The 21,090-nt window shown below is 38.5% G+C and overlaps 1 protein-coding gene across 1 annotated transcript in view; it reads left to right on the top strand.

Moving 5' to 3' along the window:
* PTPRQ (protein tyrosine phosphatase receptor type Q) overlaps nt 1–20,513 on the top strand; it is a 538,955-nt gene extending 518,442 nt beyond the window's left edge. The window contains 3 exon segments of the mRNA XM_053719240.1: nt 8,248–8,383; nt 8,980–9,106; nt 19,668–20,513. Coding sequence (XP_053575215.1) covers nt 8,248–8,383; nt 8,980–9,106; nt 19,668–19,705 — 301 coding nt within the window. The 3' untranslated portion in view covers nt 19,706–20,513.
* The last annotated feature ends 577 nt before the right edge of the window (nt 20,514–21,090 follow it).

Here is a 21,090-nt window from a genome sequence, read left to right as displayed (position 1 = left end):
CATGCTTGTATCCTAATCCTTCCTCAAAGAAGGAACGTCTATTACACAATATTGGACGTGGTTTGTGCTTTAAAGTTTTACTTACAAGCTACTACAGTTTTCATCAAACGTTCACCTTGTTTGTTGTCTATTCTGGACAGAGGAGAGGTCAAAGGACTTCAGCAGCCTCTCTGTCTTTTTGGTTAAAAAGCATAATTCATTTAGCTTATGAGACTGCTGGACAGCAGCCTCCTGAAGGGATTGCAGCTCATTCTACTAGAGCTGTGGTTTTCACTTGGGCCTTTTTTAAATGTGGCTTCTGTTGAACAGACTTACAAGACGGAGTCTTGGTCTGCGCTTCATACTTTTTCAAATTTAACAAATTTGATACCTTGCTTCTTCGGAGGCTATTTTTGGGAGAAAGGTTTTTTTTACAGGCAGTGGTAACTTCCGTTTAAGTACCTGCCTTGTCCCTCCCATCATCCGTGTACTTAGCTTTGGTATTGGTATTCCATAAGTAATGGATGATCCGTGGACTGGATACACTTAACAAGAGAAAACATAATTTATGCTTACCTGATAAATTTATTTCTCTTGTAGTGTATCCAGTCCACGGCCCGTCCTGTCACTTTAAGGCAGGTAATTTTTTAATTTGAACTACAATCACCACTGCACCCTATGGTTTTTCCTTTCTCTACATGTTTTCGGTCGAATGACTGAATATGGCAGTTAGGGGAGGAGCTATATAGCAGCTTTGCTGTGGGTGGACTCTTGCAACTTCCTGTTGGGAAGGAGAATATATTCCATAAGTAATGGATGATCCGTGGACTGGATACACTACAAGAGAAATAAATTTATCAGGTAAGCATAAATTATGTTTTTTCTTCGTTCTCTTGCTATCATTAGTTGAAAAAGAAGGCATCTAAGCTTTTTTTTTGGTTTCAGTACTCTGGACAGCACTTTTTTATTGGTGGATGAATTTATCCACCAATCAGCAAGGACAACCCAGGTTGTTCACCAAAAATGGGCCGGCATCTAAACTTACATTCTTGCATTTCAAATAAAGATACCAAGAGAATGAATAAAATTTGATAATAGGAGTAAATTAGAAAGTTGCTTAAAATTTAATGCTCAATCTGAATCATGAAAGAAAAATTTTGGGTACAGTGTCCCTTTAATTGTAATTAATTGTATTTAATTTAGGTAATTAATTTAATTATAGTGTAGTGTTAGGTGTAATTTTAACTTAGGTTAGGTTTTATTTTACAGGTAAATTTGTCTTTATTTTAAATAGGTAGTTATTAAATAGTTAATAACTATTTAATAACTATTCTACCTAGTTAAAATAAATGCAAAGTTGCCTGTAAAATAAAAATAAACCCTAAGCTAGGCTACAATGTAACTATTAGTTATATTGTAGCTAGCTTAGGGTTTATTTTATAGGTAAGTATTTCGTTTTAAATAGGAATTATTTAGTTAATTGTAGTAATTTTATTTAGATTTATTTAAATTATATTTAAGTTAGGTGGGGTTAGGGTTAGACTTAGGTTTAGGGGTTAATAACTTTATTATAGTGGCAGCGACGTTGGGGGCGGCAGATTAGGCGTTAATAAATGTAGATAGGTGGCGGCGATGGTAGGGCCAGCAGATTAGGGGTTAATAATATTTAAATAGTGTTTACGATGCGGGAGTGCGGCGGTTTAGGGGTTAATATATTTATTATAGTGGCGGCGATGTCCGGTTCGGCAGATTAGGGGTTAAAAAAATATATTTTAGTGTTTGCGATGTGGGAGGGCCTTAATTTAGGGGTTAATAGGTAGTTTATGGGTGTTAGTGTACTTTTTAGCACTTTAGTTAATAGTTTTATGCTACGGCGTTGTAGTGTAAAACTCTTAACTACTGACTTTTAAATGCGGTACCAGTCTTGAGAGGAGATGGTCTATCGCTCACTTTTTGTCAGACTCGTAATACCGGCGCTATGCAAGTCCCATTGAAAATATAGAATACGCAATTGACGTACGTGGATTTGCGGTATTTCCGAGTCTGGCCAAAAAAGTGAGTGGTATACCTGTAACTGCAAGACCGGCCAACGCTGCTTTTTAAGGCTAGCGCCAAACTCGTAATCTAGCCATTTGTTAGCAAACATATGCGTTGTCCTTGAGTTACTACACTGATACACTGATCAAACTGCCACTGTATAGAATATAGCCAGGTTATTCCAGTAAAATCCATACTGCTTCCATTTTTGCACTCATGTTACTAAGTCCAAGGTTACTTTTTATCTGCATGTTGGATAGCACAGATGTGTTAAATCCTTCACAGATACTTAACTGCAAAGGGCTTCAATGCATTTCTAAATATGTCTATATATGTGTACATATGTATTTGTGTTTATATGTGTATATATTTCTGTAAATACATATATACACATATAAATACATATGTACATATATAGAGGCATGGTTAAAATCCTTTGCCTGCCTTTTTTTTTTCTTTTCTTACACCTGAGATCTCATATCTTTGAGCCCATATAACTTATTTGTGCAATATTTTTTACTTATGATTTTTATTAGACAGTGTTATTATGAGTGTAACTGTACTTTGTAAAGCATTTTTGATGTGTTTTGTGACATTTATTAATTTAGTGAAACAGTTCTGAGATTGCGGTATTGATTCTAGCGTAAATTGTGATTGCGCTCAACTTTTAATATGAGTGCAATTAAACCCAAGCACAAAAGTTTAAGCACCACTTGTAATCGAGCCCAATGTTGTTTAAACTTGGTCCTATCCCCTCTCCAAACTGTATGCATTATATAAAAGAGAAAGAAGCATTATGTGGCACACTTTTGTGGGAATTGGTTACTAACAATGGTGCGATTTGAAAAGGAGTTATGTACAGTAAAAACTATCCTTTATTATATATTGTTAAAAATAATGGACATTACCATCCACATATAAAAAGTAATAAAATATACATCAGATCAAGACTGACCTCCCACATACATAGCTGCAAGTAACTATTAATAGGGGCTACGGTACCGTTTACTCGATAAACAGGACTGATACAAGGCGGGTAATATTCCCCCACCAAGCGAAATGCTGTAATAGCAAGCAATTCCTAACGGCTAGATTACAAGTTTTGTCGGTAAAAACTTGCGTTGCTAACCAGCCTTTTTTTTTCCAGCGCTCACTTTAAACAACGCTGGTATTACAAGTTTTCTGAATGGCTGCGTTAGCCTCAGAAAAGTGAGCGTTAAGCAAAATTTAGCTCCACTTCTCACTGTATTTCCAGCGTTGCTTACGGTAGCGGTAAGCTGGCAAAACAATAGACATTAAAAGTATTTTCCATAGGAAACAATGGGGCTGAGACGGCTGAAAAAAAACCTAACACCTGCAAAAAAGCAGCGTTCAGCTCTTAACGCACCCCATTGTTTCCTATGGAAAATACTTTTAATGTCTACACCTAACATGAACCCCGAGTCTAAACACCCCTAATCTTACACTTATTAACCTCTAATCTGCCGCCCCCAACATCGTTGCCTTCTGCATTATACTATTAACCCCTAATCTGCCGCTCCGGACACCGCCGCCACCTACATTATCCCTATGAACCCCTAATCTGCTGCCCCTAACATCGCCGACACCTATATTATATTTATTAACCCCTAATCTGCCGCCCCCAACATCGCCGCAACCTACCTACAATTATTAACCCCTATTCTGCCGACCGGACATCGCCACCACTATAATAAATGTATTAACCCCTAAACCGCCGCACTCCCGCCTCGCAAGCACTATAATAAATTTTATTAACCCCTAATCTGCCGTCCCTAACATCGCCGCCACCTACCTACAATTATTATCCCCTAATCTGCCGCCCCCAACATCGCCTACTATAATAAAGTTATTAACCCCTAAACCTAACCCTAACACCCCCTAAGTTAAATATAATTTAAATAAATTTAAATACAATTACTATAATTAAATACATTAATCCTATTTAAAACTAAATACTTACCTATAAAATAAACCCTAATATAGCTACAATATAACTAATAGTTACATTGTAGCTATTTTAGTATTTATTTTTATTTTACAGTCAACTTTGTATTTATTTTAACTAGGTACAATAGTTATTAAATAGTTATTAACTATTTAATAACTACCTAGCTAAAATAAAGACAAATATACCTGTAAAATAAATCCTAACCTAAGTTACAAATACGCCTAACACTACACTATCAATAAATTAATTAAATAAATTAACTACAATTATCTAAAATAAAATACAATTAAATAAACTAAACTATATTACAAAAAAAACAAAGACTAAATTACAAAAAAAAAAAAAAAATTACAAGAAGTTTAATCTAATTACACCTAATCTAATCCCCCTAATAAAATAAAAAAGCCCCCCAAAATAATAAAATTCCCTATCCTAAACTAAATTACAAATAGCCCTTAAAAGGGCTTTTTGCAGGGCATTGACCCAAAGTAATCAGCTCTTTTACCAGCCCTTAAAAGGGCTTTTTGTGGGGCATTGCCCCAAAGTAATCAGCTCTTTTACCTGTAAAAAAAAGAAATACAATACCCCCCCAACATTACAACCCACCACCCACACACCCCTACTCTAAAACCCACCCGATCCCCCCTTAAAAACCTAACACTACCCCATTGAAGATCACCCTACCTTGAGCCGTGTTCACCCAGCCGGGCACCGATGGGGCAGAAGAGGACATCCGGACCGTCAGACATCTTCATCCAGGCGGCATATTCTATCTTCATCCTTCTAGAGTGGAGCGGAGCCATCTTCTATCCAGCCGACGCGGAGCCATCCTCTTCAATCGTAGTCCTAACGAAGAATGAAGGTTCCTATAAATGACGTCATCCAAGATGGCGTCCCTTGAATTCCGATTGGCTGATAGGATTCTATCAGCCAATCGGAATTAAGGTAGGAAAAATCAGATTGGTTGATTTAATCAGCCAATTGGATTGAAGTTCAATCCAGTTTGCTGATTGGATCAGCCAATAGAATTGACCTCACATTCTATTGGCTGATCCAATCAGCCAATCGGATTAAACTTCAATCCGATTGGCTGATTAAATCAACCAATCACATTTTTCCTACCTTAATTCCGATTGGCTGATAGAATCTTATCAGCCAATCAGAATTTTAGGGACGCCATCTTGGATGATGTCATTTAAAGGAACCTTCATTCTTCGTTAGGACTTCGATTGAAGAGGATGGCTCCGCTTCGGCTGGATAGAAGATAGCTCTGCTCCGGAAGGATGAAGATAGAAGATGCCGTCTTCAATGGGGTAGTGTTTTTTTAAGGGGGGATCGGGTGGGTTTTAGAGTAGGGGTGTGTGGGTGGTGGGTTGTAATGTTGGGGGGGTATTGTATTTCTATTTTTTACAGGTAAAAGAGCTGATTACTTTGGGGCAATGCCCCGCAAAAAGCCCTTTTAAGGGCTATTTGTAATTTAGTTTAGGATAGGGGATTTTATTATTTTGGGGGGCTTTTTTATTTTATTAGGGGGATTAGATTAGGTGTAATTAGATAAAATTTCTTGTAATATTTTTTTATTTTTTGTAATTTAGTTTAGTTTATTTAATTGTATTTTAGATAATTGTAGTTAATTTATTTAATTAATTTATTGATAGTGTAGTGTTAGGTATATTTGTAACTTAGGTTAGGATTTATTTTACTGGTAAAATTGTCTTTATTTTAACTAGTAAGTTATTAAATATGTAATAACTATTTAATAACTATTGTACCTAGTTAAAATAAATACAAAGTTGCCTGTAAAATAAATATAAAAACCTAAAATAGCTACTATGTAACTATTAGTTATATAGTAGCTATCTTATGGTTTATTTTATAGGTAAGTATTTAGTTTTAAATAGGAATAATTTATTTAATTATAGTAATTTTATTTAGATTTATTAAAAATAGATTTAAGTTAGGGGGGTGTTAGGGTTAGGGTTAGACTTAGGTTTAGGGGTTAATACATTTAATATAGTAGCGGCGATGTTGGGGACGGCAGATTAGGGGTTATTAAAATTTATTATAGTGTTTGCTAGGCGGGAGTGCGGCGGTTTAGGGGTTAATACATTTGTTATAGTGGCGGCGATGTCCGATCGGCAGATAAGGGGTTAATAAGTGTAGGTAGGTGGCGGCGACGTTGGGGGGGCAGATTAGGGGTTAATAAATATAATGTAGGTGTCGGCGATGTTAGGGGCAGCAGATTAGGGGTTCATAGGTATAATGTAGGTGGCGGCGATGTCCGGTCGGCAGATTAGGGGTTAAAATATTTTATTTTAGTGTTTGTGATGTGGGGGGGCCTCGGTTTAGGGGTTCATAGGTAGTTTATGGGTGTTAGTGTACTTTGTAGCACTGTAGTTAAGAGCTTTATGTTCCGGCGTTAGCCCATAAAACTTTTAACTACTGACTTTTATATGCGGTAGGAGTCTTGGAGGTAGAGGCTGTACCGCTCACTTCTTCCAAGACTTGTAATACCGGCGTTAGGCAAATCCCATTAAAAAGATAGGATACGCAATTGACGTAAGGGGATTTGCGGTATGGAAAAGTCGGGGAAAAAAGTGAGCGGTACACCTGTACCTGCCAAACTTGTAATACCAGCGGGCATTAAAAAGCAGCGTTAGGACCCCTTAATGCTGCTTTTTAAGGCTAACGCCGAACTCGTAATCTAGCCGTATGTGTGTAAAGTAGCCACAGGCTCAGCTTGTGTGGCGAACAGTATATCCGTACATTAGTCCAATAACACAGCTCTTTACTAAGCCAATTAAGCTCTTTACTATGCCAATTAAGGCCAACAATTAAATCTAAGCTAAGTATATATGGAGGCAGTGCCCATATATAGGGAGATGATGCCTATTATTTTTAACAATATATAATAAAGGTTAATTTTTACTGTATATAACTCCTTTTCCAAACCGCACTATTGTTAGTAACCACTTCTCACAAAAGTGTTTCACATAATGCTTCTTTTTCTTTTATATAATACATACTAGCTACTTGGCATTAGACACTGCCCGGCTAAGGCTACAAAGGCTTACCTTAGGGGGACCTTTTTGAGAAAGGGTTACCTATCCTATCCTTCCCTGGCTTTATCTGGGGTGTATTTACCTCTCCAAACTGTCCCATTATAAAGATGCAAATATCCAGAAGTCCCAAGAAGTTTGGATAAAGGATTTTCTACCTGTATTAAAGGGACAGTAAACTTAAAAAATAATGTTACATAATTCTGCACTATCCATTAAAAATATAGGGCACACTAAAAAGTTTCTGCTGCATTTAGACGCTTTGGTTAAAAATAAATTACCATCCAACTCTAATACCAGGTTGTGAGTTATTCTTTGCATTAAGTAATATAGTAACATAGTAGATAAGGTTGAAAAAAGACCGAAGTCCATCAAGTTCAACCTATACAAATCTAAAATACTTACAAAAAGCTCCAGTTAAAGGGACAGTCTACACCAGATTTTTTATTTTTGTAAAAGATAGATAATCCCTTTATTACCCATTCCCCAGTTTTGCATAACCAACACAGTTATATTAATATACTTTTAACCTCTGTGATTATCTTGTATCTAAGCCTCTGCAAACTGCCCCTTTATTTCAGTTATTTTGACAGACTTGCAGTTTAGCCAATCAGTGCCTGCTCCCAGATAACTTCACGTGCACGAGCACAGTGTTATCTGTATGAAATACATGAACTAACACCCTCTAGTGGTGAAAAACTGTTAAAATGCATTCTGAAAAGAGATGGCCTTCAAGGTCTAAGAAATTAGCATATGAACCTTCCTAGGTTAAGCTTTCAACTAAGAATACCAACAGAACAAAGCAAAATTGGTGATAAAAGTAAATTGGAAAATTGTTTAAAATTACATGCCCTATCTGAATCATGAAAGTTTATTTTGGCCTAGACTGTCCCTTTAAGCTTAAATAACCCCACTAAAAGGTGACCCATTTAATACTAGCAATCATATCGATGAAAAGTGATTACAATAACTAGTAATCTAGCCCTTTTAGTTTACAAAACCAGAATGTTTTATGTGTATTTTTAATTTCTTTAAAATGTGAAAATAATTCATCTGCAACAAAAGAAATCTTTAAATAAGAAAATCAAAAACAAAATAAAATCATGTGTCTTCCAATTTGACTTCTGGTATTAAAAAAAAAGAAAAATAGGTGCACATTTAATTTTAGAAACTGTAATGAATTATTTTGACTTTTTTTTTTAGTGCTGGAGTTGGAAGGACAGGAGTATTTATTGCACTGGATCATTTAGTCCAACACATCAATCATCATGATTTTGTGGACATTTATGGTCTTGTAGCAGAGCTAAGAAGTGAAAGAATGTGTATGGTGCAAAATCTGGTAAGTGAATGAACAGTGAACATTCAGTTTCTTATATTTTTGCCAAACGCTTACTTAATTTGTTTTATTAGGAGTACAGAACATCCAGCAATACAGTACTTGGAATAAATGATTTTAATAATTAATTATAACACTGTTTCCAGATAATATACAGTATATACGTCTGTATTTTCCTTTTTCTTTGCCATTATTAGTTTATGAACTGAGCACATTTTACATAACAATACTCTAATAGTCAGAAGTGACAAAATCTCTGCAGAATATGCAGATGCTTTATTAATAAAGAAAAATAATAATATGAAATCAATAAATAATTTAGTAATGTTTATTTGCTCATTAAAAATGTAATATTTTCTCTTTCCCCCCAAAGGAGTTTAAAAAGTGGATTTTAAGCATTATATGGTTAAGATTGCAGCTATAAAATATAAATATTCAGAATAAAATTCATAAATATGTTTATATAACTGCAACAATCTGCTTGTTTTTTATTTTACATAGTCTTCATATTTACCCTTTTATACCATTTTTTTCTGTTAAAAAATCATTTTGTTTTACTAGGTAGTAAAGTGCTACTATCTCCTTATTTCTGCCCACAGGCACAATATATTTTTTTGCATCAATGTGTTGTGGATCTATTAGCAAGCAAAGGCAGCAACCAGGCGGCCATCTGTTTTGTAAATTATTCTGCTCTTCAAAAAATGGACTCTTTGGATGCCATGGAAGGTAAGAAGATCCAGAATGTACCAACAAGTTTCATTATTTCTGACAGGTGCATTGTCATTGCTCACATTAGCTAACTCTTATAGTGGGTGCTGGGTAGATAGTTCTTTTAGTTAGGACGCCAAACTGCATTGCATGTTTTTGCAAGAAAAATAAGTTGTCTTAAACCTAGAAATGTTACGTGTTCTACAGCAGGAAATGCATGTACCAGACAGCACTCTTCAGTCTTCTCACTGTTCATCCTAGAGACATGGTTGCCTACTCACTTAAAACCAGTGCTTATATCCTGGTCGGGTAGTTAAACTATTTTGCTAAATGGAAAGAGAGTAGAGATTTTGAACTGCCTGTTTTACAAAATGGATCTAAGATATTTACACTTAAGGACACATTTTTCATTCAAAAATATTTTTAGTGTTTTTTTTTATCAGTTTTTCGTGTTGTTTTAAATATGACTTGCAAAAATTTAATAATTTTGTATTATAAAGAAAAAATAAAAATAGTTTCATTTTATATTAAAACTATCAGGAAACATTAACTTATTCAGCACCAATGCTGCAATATGTTCTCTTATGGACAAATCCCATAGCTGTATTGATGAATGCTGATAATTAGGTTCTGGAAATTAAGCTTACTCATCAAAGGAACATCAATATAAAAACATTGAAAGACATTTCAAACTAGTTTCACTTAGATTCCAGCCTGAACAGTTCATATCACTTTAAAATCATGCCATGTATATATAAACTACAGTATAATGATCAGGGACAGTGTATTTTACCTCATTCCCACAACGAAATATTCCTGAGATCACCCAAAAAAACGCTTTTTAAGTAAACTCTTCCTTAAAGGGCTGTTAAAAAATAAATTAGTACTAAATGTAATGATGTATTCAAATCAAAGATTAGCTTGAGAATAATACATAGATGTATTTTAAAATTGATATCAGTTGTTTAAATATTGAAGAGATAGGTATAACATTTTAGTTTCTGTGAAGTACTTTAGGTTCTATAAAGTAATAGGTGCTGCTGACATGTTGAAACCTAGGTTTTGGTTATCTAATCTTTTCTGCTGACGACACTTATGGACAGATGAGGTGTGTAAACACTTAGGGGTCTATTTATCAAATCCCTGGGCGGACATGATTTGCTATAGCGAATTATGTCCGCCCTGAATCGCTAAATCGTATCTGACCGGGATGATTGCAGTCCACCACCTAAAAGGTCGTATAACCGCTGCTTCTAAATTACAGTTTCAGAGAGCCGAAAACTACGCTGTGAGATAGCAGCATCCGCTGCTTGGTAAATCTCCCCCTTACTGTGTGGCATATACCAAAGTTAAAATACCTTTATTTATCAGGTATATCATTGTAATATGCCACATGGTCTCCACATAGTAGACATTTGCACACTTTCTGTCCTTAAATGGACTCAGCATAAGAGATTAGATTTGGGAAACATAGGTTTCAACATGACCATACTCATTACCCAGTATTAACTCAGTTAAATTACAGTGAAAGGGTACAAATTAAAATAAATATAGCAAATTTGTTTTACTAAATATTTTATATTGCAATCTTTAAGTGTTTAATGTTCCTTTAATAAGTGTTGACAGAGTGCCTCAGGCCATTGTGAAATGCGACTCTTCATCTGTCAGCCCACTAATCTTCAAACCCCACCCCCACATTATTTCATGCACCCACAATGTATACCCTTTGGAGCAAAACAGAGACAGAGCATGGGATAGCACAATTAGGCACTAGTATTCCAATTAAATGACTCTGTCTTAACGGCATTTCAACCCCTTGAATCAGCCAAAATTGTTTTTACCAGTCATGGGGTGCACACTCCTCACAATCCCTGGGCAATGTTGTAATCATTAAAATTGAATGCAAGTAAAATATCATTGCTCTTGAGCTAAATTGAAAAACCTTCTGCTTCTGCTACACCGCTCTTTGAGTCCCTTCACTGGCTCCCCATTCCCAGCAGAATTAAATTAAAAAAACCTGACATATAAAGCCCTTACCAACGCCACTCCCAACGACCTGTCCTCACTAATCAACAAATATAATCCAGCCCACTAAGGTCCAACAATGACCTGCTCCTTGCATATTCTATCATTACCTCTTCCATCACCTCTGCAAGACTTCTCTTGTGTGGCACCAACCCACTGGAACGCACTTCCTCACGCTGTCAGACTTTCCCCTAATTTGTCTTCCTTTAAACACCCTCACCTAACTCTGTACTAACATCATTCTCACCCTTGCAGTCCTCACCTCCTGTTTCTCACCCTCCTACCCTTCTAGGTTGTAAATTCTAACGGGAATAGGGCCCTCAATTCCTCCTGTATGTCTCTGATAAATGTCTTCTTTCTTCTAAATGTTGTATCACCGTTGTACTTTTATCTTTTGTACCCATGGACAGTACTGGCGAATTTGTTGGCGCTTTATTAATAAAGTATAATAATAATAATAATAATCAAACGCATAGACTATTATTAGCTCCAGTACAAAGTGTCCTTGTTAGATAAAGAAAAGAAAAAAACAGATGGAAGCAAACTCTAATTTATACAAATGTATATTGATTTCTCCAACATTGGTGTGTCCGGTCCACGGCGTCATCCTTACTTGTGGGAATATCTCTTCCCCAACAGGAAATGGCAAAGGGTCCCAGCAAAGCTGGCCATATAGTCCCTCTAGGCTCCGCCCACCCCAGTCATTCTCTTTGCCGTTGCACAGGCAACATCTCCACGGAGATGGTTAAGAGTTTGTGGTGTTTAGTTGTAGTTTTTTATTCTACTATCAAGAGTTTGTTATTTTAAAATAGTGCTGGTATGTACTATTTACTCTGAAACAGAAAAGGATGAAGAATTCTGTTTGTGAGAGGAAGATGATTTTAGCAGACAGTAACTAAAATCGATTGCTGTTTCCACATAGGACTGTTGAGATGAAGTAACTTCAGTTGGGGGAAACAGTTAGCAGACTTTTCTGCTTAAGGTATGACTAGCCATATTTCTAACAAGACTGTGTAATGCTGGAAGGCTGTCATTTCCCCTCATGGGGACCGGTAAGCCATTTTCTTAGTCTCAAACAGAATAAAGGGCTTAATATGGGCTATAAAACTGGTAGACACTTTTATGGGCTAAATCGATTGCTTTATTTGGACATTTTATACATGTTTATGCTGATAATTCACACTTATAAACTTGGGGAACGTTTTTTAACGTCAGGCACTATGTTAGACACCTTTTCCAGTCAGGAAGGGCCTTCCCAGTTGTAGGCTGAGCCTCATTTTCGCGCCATTACTGCACAGTTGTTTTTGAGAGCAAGACATGCAGATGCATGTGTGAGGACCTGAAAGTGGTTGGAAAAGTTCCTAAAAGGCGTCATTTGGTATCGTATTCCCCTCTGGGCTTGGTAAAGTCACAGCAAAGGCTGTAGCTGGGACTGTATAGGGGTTAAATCTGTAACCGGCTCCGGTTTCGTTATTTTAAGGGTTAAAGCTCTGAAAATTTGTGTGCAATACTTTTAATGCTTTAAGACACTGTGGTGAAATTTTGGTAAATTTTGAACAATTCCTTCATATTTTTTCACATATTCAGTAATAAAATGTGCTCTGTTTAAAATTTAATGAGACAGTAACGGTTTTGTTTTAAAACGTTTTTTGTGCTTTATTGACAAGTTTAAGCCTGTTTAACATGTCTGTGCCTTCAGATAAGCTATGTTCTATATGTATGAAAGCCAATGTGTCTCCCCCTTCAAAATTGTATGATAATTGTGCCATAGCGTCCAAGCAAAGTAAGGACAGTACTGCCACAGATAATGAAATTGCCCAAGATAATTCCTCAGATGAAGGGAGTAGACATGGTTCTACATCATCTCCTTCTGTGTCTACGCCAGTTTTGCCCACGCAGGAGGCCCCTAGTACTTCTAGCGCGCCAATGCTTATTACCATGCAACAATTGACGGATGTAATGGATAACTCCATAGCAAATATTTTATCCAAAATGCCTGCATATCAGAGAAAGCGCGATTGCTCTGTTTTAAACACTGAAGAGCAGGAGGGCGCTGATGATAATTGTTCTGTCATACCCTCACACCAATCTGAAGGGGCCATGAGGGAGGTTTTGTCAGATGGGGAAATTTCAGATTCAGGAAAAATTTCCCAACAGGCTGAACCTGATGTTGTGACATTTAAATTTAAGTTAGAACATCTCCGCGCACTGCTTAGGGAGGTATTATCTACTCTGGATGATTGTGACAACTTGGTCATTCCAGAAAAATTATGCAAGATGGACAAGTTCCTAGAGGTTCCGGTGCACCCTGACGCTTTTCCTATACCCAAGCGGGTGGCGGACATAGTGAATAAGGAGTGGGAGAAGCCCGGCATACCTTTTGTTCCCCCTCATATATTTAAGAAATTATTTCCTATGGTCGACTCCAGTAAGGACTTATGGCAGACAGTCCCTAAGGTCGAGGGGGCAGTTTCTACTCTAAACAAGTGCACTACTATTCCTATCGAGGATAGTTGTGCTTTCACAGATCCTATGGATAAAAAATTGGAAGGTTTGCTTAAAAAGATTTTTGTACAACAAGGTTACCTTCTACAACCCATTTCGTGCATTGTTCCTGTCACTACAGCAGCGTGGTTCTGGTTCGAGGAACTAGAAAAGTCGCTCAGTAGAGAGACTCCATATGAGGAGGTTATGGACAGAGTTCACGCACTTAAGTTGGCTAACTCTTTTATTTTAGATGCTGCTTTGCAATTAGCTAGATTAGCGGCGAAAAATTCAGGGTTTGCAATTGTGGCGCGCAGAGCGCTTTGGCTAAAGTCTTGGTCAGCGGATGTATCATCCAAGACAAAATTGCTTAACATCCCCTTCAAGGGTAAAACTCTCTTTGGACCAGAATTGAAAGAGATTATCTCAGACATCACTGGGGGAAAGGGTCACGCCCTCCCACAAGATAGGCCTTTCAAGGCCAAGAATAAGTCTAATTTTCGTTCCTTTCGTAATTTCAGGAACGGACCGGGCTCTAATTCTGCATCCTCTAAGCAAGAGGGTAATACCTCACAGTCCAAACCAGCCTGGAAACCGATGCAAGGCTGGAACAAGGGTAAGCAGGCCAAGAAGCCTGCCGCTGCTAACAAAACAGCATGAAGGAGTAGCCCCCGATCCGGGACCGGATCTAGTGGGGGGCAGACTCTCTCTCTTTGCTCAGGCTTGGGCAAGAGATGTTCAGGATCCCTGGACGCTAGAAATAGTTTCTCAGGGTTATCTTCTGGAATTCAAGGAACTACCCCCAAGGGGAAGGTTCCACATGTCTCACTTATCCTCAAACCAAATAAAGAGACAGGCGTTCTTACATTGTGTAGAAGACCTGTTAAAGATGGGAGTGATACACCCCGTTCCAATGACGGAACAAGGAATGGGATTTTACTCAAATCTGTTCGTAGTTCCCAAAAAAGAGGGAACCTTCAGACCAATTCTGGATTTAAAGATCCTAAACAAATTTCTCAGGGTACCATCGTTCAAAATGGAAACCATTCGAACGATTCTACCCACTATCCAGGAAGGTGAATTTATGACTACCGTGGATCTAAAGGATGCGTACCTACATATTCCTATCCACAAAGAACATCATCAGTTCCTAAGGTTCGCCTTTCTGGACAAACATTACCAGTTTGTGGCCCTCCCATTCGGATTAGCCACTGCTCCAAGGATTTTCACAAAGGTACTCGGGTCCCTTCTAGCGGTTCTAAGACCGAGGGGCATTGCAGTAGTACCATATTTGGACGACATTCTAATACAAGCGTTGTCCCTTTAAAAATCAAAGGCTCATACAGACATCGTTCTGGCCTTTCTCAGATCTCACGGATGGAAGGTGAACATAGAAAAAAGTTATCTGTCTCCGTCAACCAGAGTTCCCTTCTTGGGAACAATAATAGATTCCTTAGAAATGAAGATCTTTCTGACAGATGTCAGAAAGTCAAAACTTCTAAGCGCTTGTCAAGTTCTTCATTCTGTTCTACGTCCTTCCATAGCTCAGTGCATGGAAGTAGTAGGGTTGATGGTTGCGGCAATGGACATAGTTCCTTTTGCGCGAATTCATCTAAGACCATTACAACTGTGCATGCTGAAACAGTGGAATGGGGATTATACAGACTTGTCTCCAGTGATTCAAGTAGATCAGAAGACCAGAGACTCACTCCGTTGGTGGCTAACCCAGGATCACCTATCCCAGGGAATGAGCTTCCGCAGTCCAGAGTGGGTCATCGTCGCGACCGACGCCAGCCTAGTGGGCTTGGGCGCGGTCTGGGAATCCCTGAAAGCTCAGGGACTGTGGTCTCGGGAAGAGTCTCCTCTTCCGATAAACATTCTGGAACTAAGAGCGATATTCAATGCTCTCAAGGCTTGGCCTCAGCTAGCAAAGGCCAGATTCATAAGATTCCAATCAGACAACATGACGACTGTTGCGTATCTCAATCATCAGGGGGGAACAAGGAGTTCCCTGGCGATGAAAGAAGTGACCAAAATAATACAATGGGCGGAGAATCACTCCTGCCACCTATCTGCGATCCACATTCCAGGTGTGGAAAACTGTGAAGCGGATTATTTGAGTCGTCAGACATTCCATCCGGGGGAGTGGGAACTCCACCCGGAGATCTTTGCCCAGTTGACGCAACTATGGGGCATTCCAGACTTGGATCTGATGGCGTCTCGTCAGAACTTCAAAGTTCCTTGCTACGGGTCCAGATCCAGGGATCCCAAGGCGACTCTAGTGGATGCACTAGTAGCGCCTTGGACCTTCAACCTAGCTTATGTGTTTCCACCGTTTCCTCTCATTCCCAGGCTGGTAGCCAGGATCAAACAGGAGAGGGCCTGTATGGGAGTGATACACCCCATTCCAATGACGGAACAAGGAATGGGATTTTACTCAAATCTGTTCGTAGTTCCCAAAAAAGAGGGAACCTTCAGACCAATTCTGGATTTAAAGATCCTAAACAAATTTCTCAGGGTACCATCGTTCAAAATGGAAACCATTCGAACGATTCTACCCACTATCCAGGAAGGTCAATTTATGACTACCGTGGATCTAAAGGATGCGTACCTACATATTCCTATCCACAAAGAACATCATCAGTTCCTAAGGTTCGCCTTTCTGGACAAACATTACCAGTTTGTGGCCCTCCCATTCGGATTAGCCACTGCTCCAAGGATTTTCACAAAGGTACTCGGGTCCCTTCTAGCGGTTCTAAGACCGAGGGGCATTGCAGTAGTACCATACTTGGACGACATTCTAATACAAGCGTTGTCCCTTTCAAAATCAAAGGCTCATACAGACATCGTTCTGGCCTTTCTCAGATCTCACGGATGGAAGGTGAACATAGAAAAAAGTTCTCTGTCTCCATCAACCAGAGTTCCCTTCTTGGGAACAATAATAGATTCCTTAGAAATGAAGATCTTTCTGACAGATTTCAGAAAGTCAAAACTTCTAAGCGCTTGTCAAGTTCTTCATTCTGTTCTACGTCCTTCCATAGCTCAGTGCATGGAAGTAGTAGGGTTGATGGTTGCGGCAATGGACATAGTTCCTTTTGCGCGAATTCATCTAAGACCATTACAACTGTACATGCTGAAACAGTGGAATGGGGATTATACAGACTTGTCTCCAGTGATTCAAGTAGATCAGAAGACCAGAGACTCACTCAGTTGGTGGCTAACCCAGGATCACCTATCCCAGGGAATGAGCTTCCGCAGTCCAGAGTGGGTCATCGTCGCGACCGACGCCAGCCTAGTGGGCTGGGGCGCGGTCTGGGAATCCCTGAAAGCTCAGGGACTGTGGTCTCGGGAAGAGTCTCTTCTTCCGATAAACATTCTGGAACTAAGAGCGATATTCAATGCTCTCAAGGCTTGGCCTCAGCTAGCAAAGGCCAGATTCATAAGATTCCAATCAGACAACATGACGACTGTTGCGTATCTCAATCATCAGGGGGGAACAAGGAGTTCCCTGGCGATGAAAGAAGTGACCAAAATAATACAATGGGCGGAGAATCACTCCTGCCACCTATCTGCGATCCACATTCCAGTTGTGGAAAACTGGGAAGCGGATTATTTGAGTCGTCAGACATTCCATCCGGGGGAGTGGGAACTCCACCCGGAGATCTTTGCCCAGTTGACGCAACTATGGGGCATTCCAGACTTGGATCTGATGGCGTCTCGTCAGAACTTCAAAGTTCCTTGCTACGGGTCCAGATCCAGGGATCCCAAGGCGACTCTAGTGGATGCACTAGTAGCGCCTTGGACCTTCAACCTAGCTTATGTGTTTCCACCGTTTCCTCTCATTCCCAGGCTGGTAGCCAGGATCAAACAGGAGAGGGCCTCAGTGATCTTGATAGCCCCTGGTATGCAGACCTGGTGAATATGTCATCGGTTCCACCATGGAAGCTACCTTTGAGACAGGACCTTCTTGTTCAGGGTCCATTCGAACATCCAAATCTGGTCTCCCTCCAGCTGACGGCTTGGAGATTGAACGCTTGATTCTATCAAAGCGTGGGTTTTCAGATTCTGTGATTGATACTCTGATTCAGGCCAGAAAACCGGTAACTAGAAAGATTTACCATAAGATATGGAAAAGATATATCTGCTGGTGTGAATCCAAGGGATTACCTTGGAATAAGATTAAAATTCCTAAGATTCTTTCCTTTCTGCAAGAAGGTTTGGATAAAGGATTATCTGCGAGTTCTCTAAAGGGACAGATTTCTGCTTTATCTGTCTTACTACACAAACGACTGGCAGCTATGCCAGATGTTCAAGCATTTGTTCAGGCTCTGGTTAGGATCAAGCCTGTTTACAGACCTTTGACTCCTCCCTGGAGTTTAAATTTAGTTCTTTCAGTTCTTCAAGGGGTTCCGTTTGAACCTCTACATTCCATAGATATTAAGTTGTTATCTTGGAAAGTTTTGTTTTTGGTTGCTATTTCTTCTGCTAGAAGAGTTTCAGAGTTATCTGCTCTGCAGTGTTCTCCGCCCTATCTGGTGTTCCATGCAGATAAGGTGGTTTTGCGTACTAAGCCTGGTTTTCTTCCAAAGGTTGTTTCTAACAAAAATATTAACCAGGAGATAGTTGTACCTTCTTTGTGTCCGAATCCAGTTTCAAAGAAGTAACGTTTGTTACACAATTTGGACGTAGTCCGTGCTCTAAAATTCTATTTAGAAGCTACAAAAGATTTCAGACAAACATCTTCTCTGTTTGTCGTCTACTCTGGTAAAAGGAGAGGTCAAAAAGCGACTTCTACCTCTCTTTCTTTTTGGCTTAAAAGCATCATCCGATTGGCTTATGAGACTGCCGGACGGCAGCCTCCTGAAAGAATCACAGCTCACTCCACTAGGGCTGTGGCTTCCACATGGGCCTTCAAGAACGAGGCTTCTGTTGATCAGATATGTAAGGCAGCGACTTGGTCTTCACTGCACACTTTTGCCAAATTTTACAAATTTGAAACTTTTGCTTCTTCGGAGGCTATTTTTGGGAGAAAGGTTTTGCAAGCCGTGGTGCCTTCCGTTTAGGTGACCTGATTTGCTCCCTCCCTTCATCCGTGTCCTAAAGCTTTGGTATTGGTTCCCACAAGTAAGGATGACGCCGTGGACCCGACACACCAATGTTGGAGAAAACAGAATTTATGCTTACCTGATAAATTACTTTCTCCAACGGTGTGTCCGGTCCACGGCCCGCCCTGGTTTTTTAATCAGGTCTGATGAATTATTTTCTCTAACTACAGTCACCACGATACCATATGGTTTCTCCTATTTTTTTCCTCCTGTCCGTCGGTCGAATGACTGGGGTGGGCGGAGCCTAGGAGGGACTATATGGCCAGCTTTGCTGGGACTCTTTGCCATTTCCTGTTGGGGAAGAGATATTCCCACAAGTAAGGATGACGCCGTGGACCGGACACACCGTTGGAGAAAGTAATTTATCAGGTAAGCATAAATTCTGTTTTTTTTATTGTTTGAATAAACGTTGCTATTTATTATATCAGTGACTTATTTTATAGTTTACAGTTTATTTTATTTCAGTTAATTACTGACAAATGTAAGTGTAATCATCAAAATTGATTGTACAGTATCTTTAAAGGGATATGAACCCCAAAAAATTCCTTCTGTAATTAAGGGAGAGCATCATTTTTTTTTTTTAAAGTTTCCTCTTTCCAATTCTAATATCACATTTGCTTTGTTCCCATGGTATTCTTTGTTCAAGAGATACCTAGGTAGGTACAATGACAGAAAATAGTGATGCTATATAGTGGTCTTACAAATACAAAACTGCTGCCATATAGTGCTCCAGACATCTGCACGCTCCTGAGCTTACGTCCCTGCTGTTCAACAAAAGATACAAAAAGAGCAAAGAAAATTTGATAATAGAAGTAAATTAGAAAGTTGTGTACAATTGCATGCTCTGTCTGAATCATAATAGAAAAAAAAATGTGTTTCATGTCCCTTTAAGTGCAATTCAATGAGGATTTTTATTTTAAAATGTAGTTATTATTCTACAATAGTTTCTTTCTCTTTTTTTTTAGGTGACGTTGAGCTTGAATGGGAAGAAACAACAATGTAATAACTATAGTAAAAAAAATGTTTCTTGCTGCAGGAGCCAACTGTGTTCTCCTCAATGGACAAGAATATCTATATAAAAAATAGACATATTTCACTATTGCTGTGCCTTAAACTATTGATTTTAATATTATATGCACTCAAAGAACATTAACATACTTTTTGCACTGCTATCATCAAAGAAGATATTGAAAGTTGACTCAATATTTCTTGATTTATCTTTTGAGAGATACAAAAATGGAGCCAAATTTCTTGTAAAATATTACTGTCCTCTGTGTGGATATTTCATTGTGAGTTTAATGTTATCTTTTTTGTTGTTGTTGTCGTTTGATTTTGAATTAAAAAGAAATTCCTTGATGGGGTAGTGTAATTGTGGCTTTTAGTATTAATTACATTTTTTTGTCATTCCAGGCCTGTCATATTTTTTTTTCCATTTATAAATATAGGCCTTTTGTGTTTAGAAGCTTCTGTTTTGCGAATGTTCAGATGTCATTCTCTGATCCTCAACAGCTGAATAGTAACCCTGTGACACTACTAAAATTATTTGCCTTTTACATAGTAGCTCTTCAGAGACATTTGAGACCGGTTAACCCCTTCTCTTCTCTGTCAGAACAGCCTGCAGCGCATTATCATACAATGTGTTGCAGCCCACTTTAGCAGCCAAAGGGTTAAACAGTGACAGCCAAATTTGTATTGCTCACATGCCGATGTCACTGAAACAAGGAGAAACTTGGTGAAAAATGACCTCATGTTTCTGTTACTTTTTTTAAATTACATAACAGAATAAAGCTTTGATTTATTGTAAACCCTGATGAATTGATTTTGCTAATCTTGATTTTTCTTTTCAAAGACACCAATTAGTTTTACATTATAACGCTTAAAGATGAAAAGCTTTGACAACATAAAAAACTGTGCTGTGAGTAGTGAATAGTATTACTTTCATATCTCATAATTGATTATACAGCTCACTTAATTTATAACCTAGACACTTTGTGCCATAGAAATTTAGATTACTAATGTTGGCACATGTTTTTGTGAATGTGCTGTATATAGCTAAAGCACTGTTAGATCATTTCATGTGAACCCTCTTGTGTCCTATTTCTGTTAATAGAATATAAAACAAATCTTTATTGGAAAAAAAAACTTTACTGACTGATACAGACCAACATTAGTCCAGAGGCTAGACATTTCTTAAACAAGACACTTCATGCAAAATACATAGTTATGACCAATACATTGTTATCTATTATTTATAAAATGACAATGGATTTACAGAGTACTGAAAAAGAAAATGAGCAAAGATTCTGTAATGCTTGTGGGATATTCCTCTATCAAACCAAACTTGACCAGTAGTAAACCAATAGAAGGAACAGGCAGGAATCAGCAACA

Source organism: Bombina bombina, chromosome 6 (assembly GCF_027579735.1).
Source record: "Bombina bombina isolate aBomBom1 chromosome 6, aBomBom1.pri, whole genome shotgun sequence".
NCBI classification, from domain to species: Eukaryota; Metazoa; Chordata; class Amphibia; order Anura; family Bombinatoridae; genus Bombina; species Bombina bombina.
This window is presented reverse-complemented; position numbering and strand designations above follow the sequence as displayed.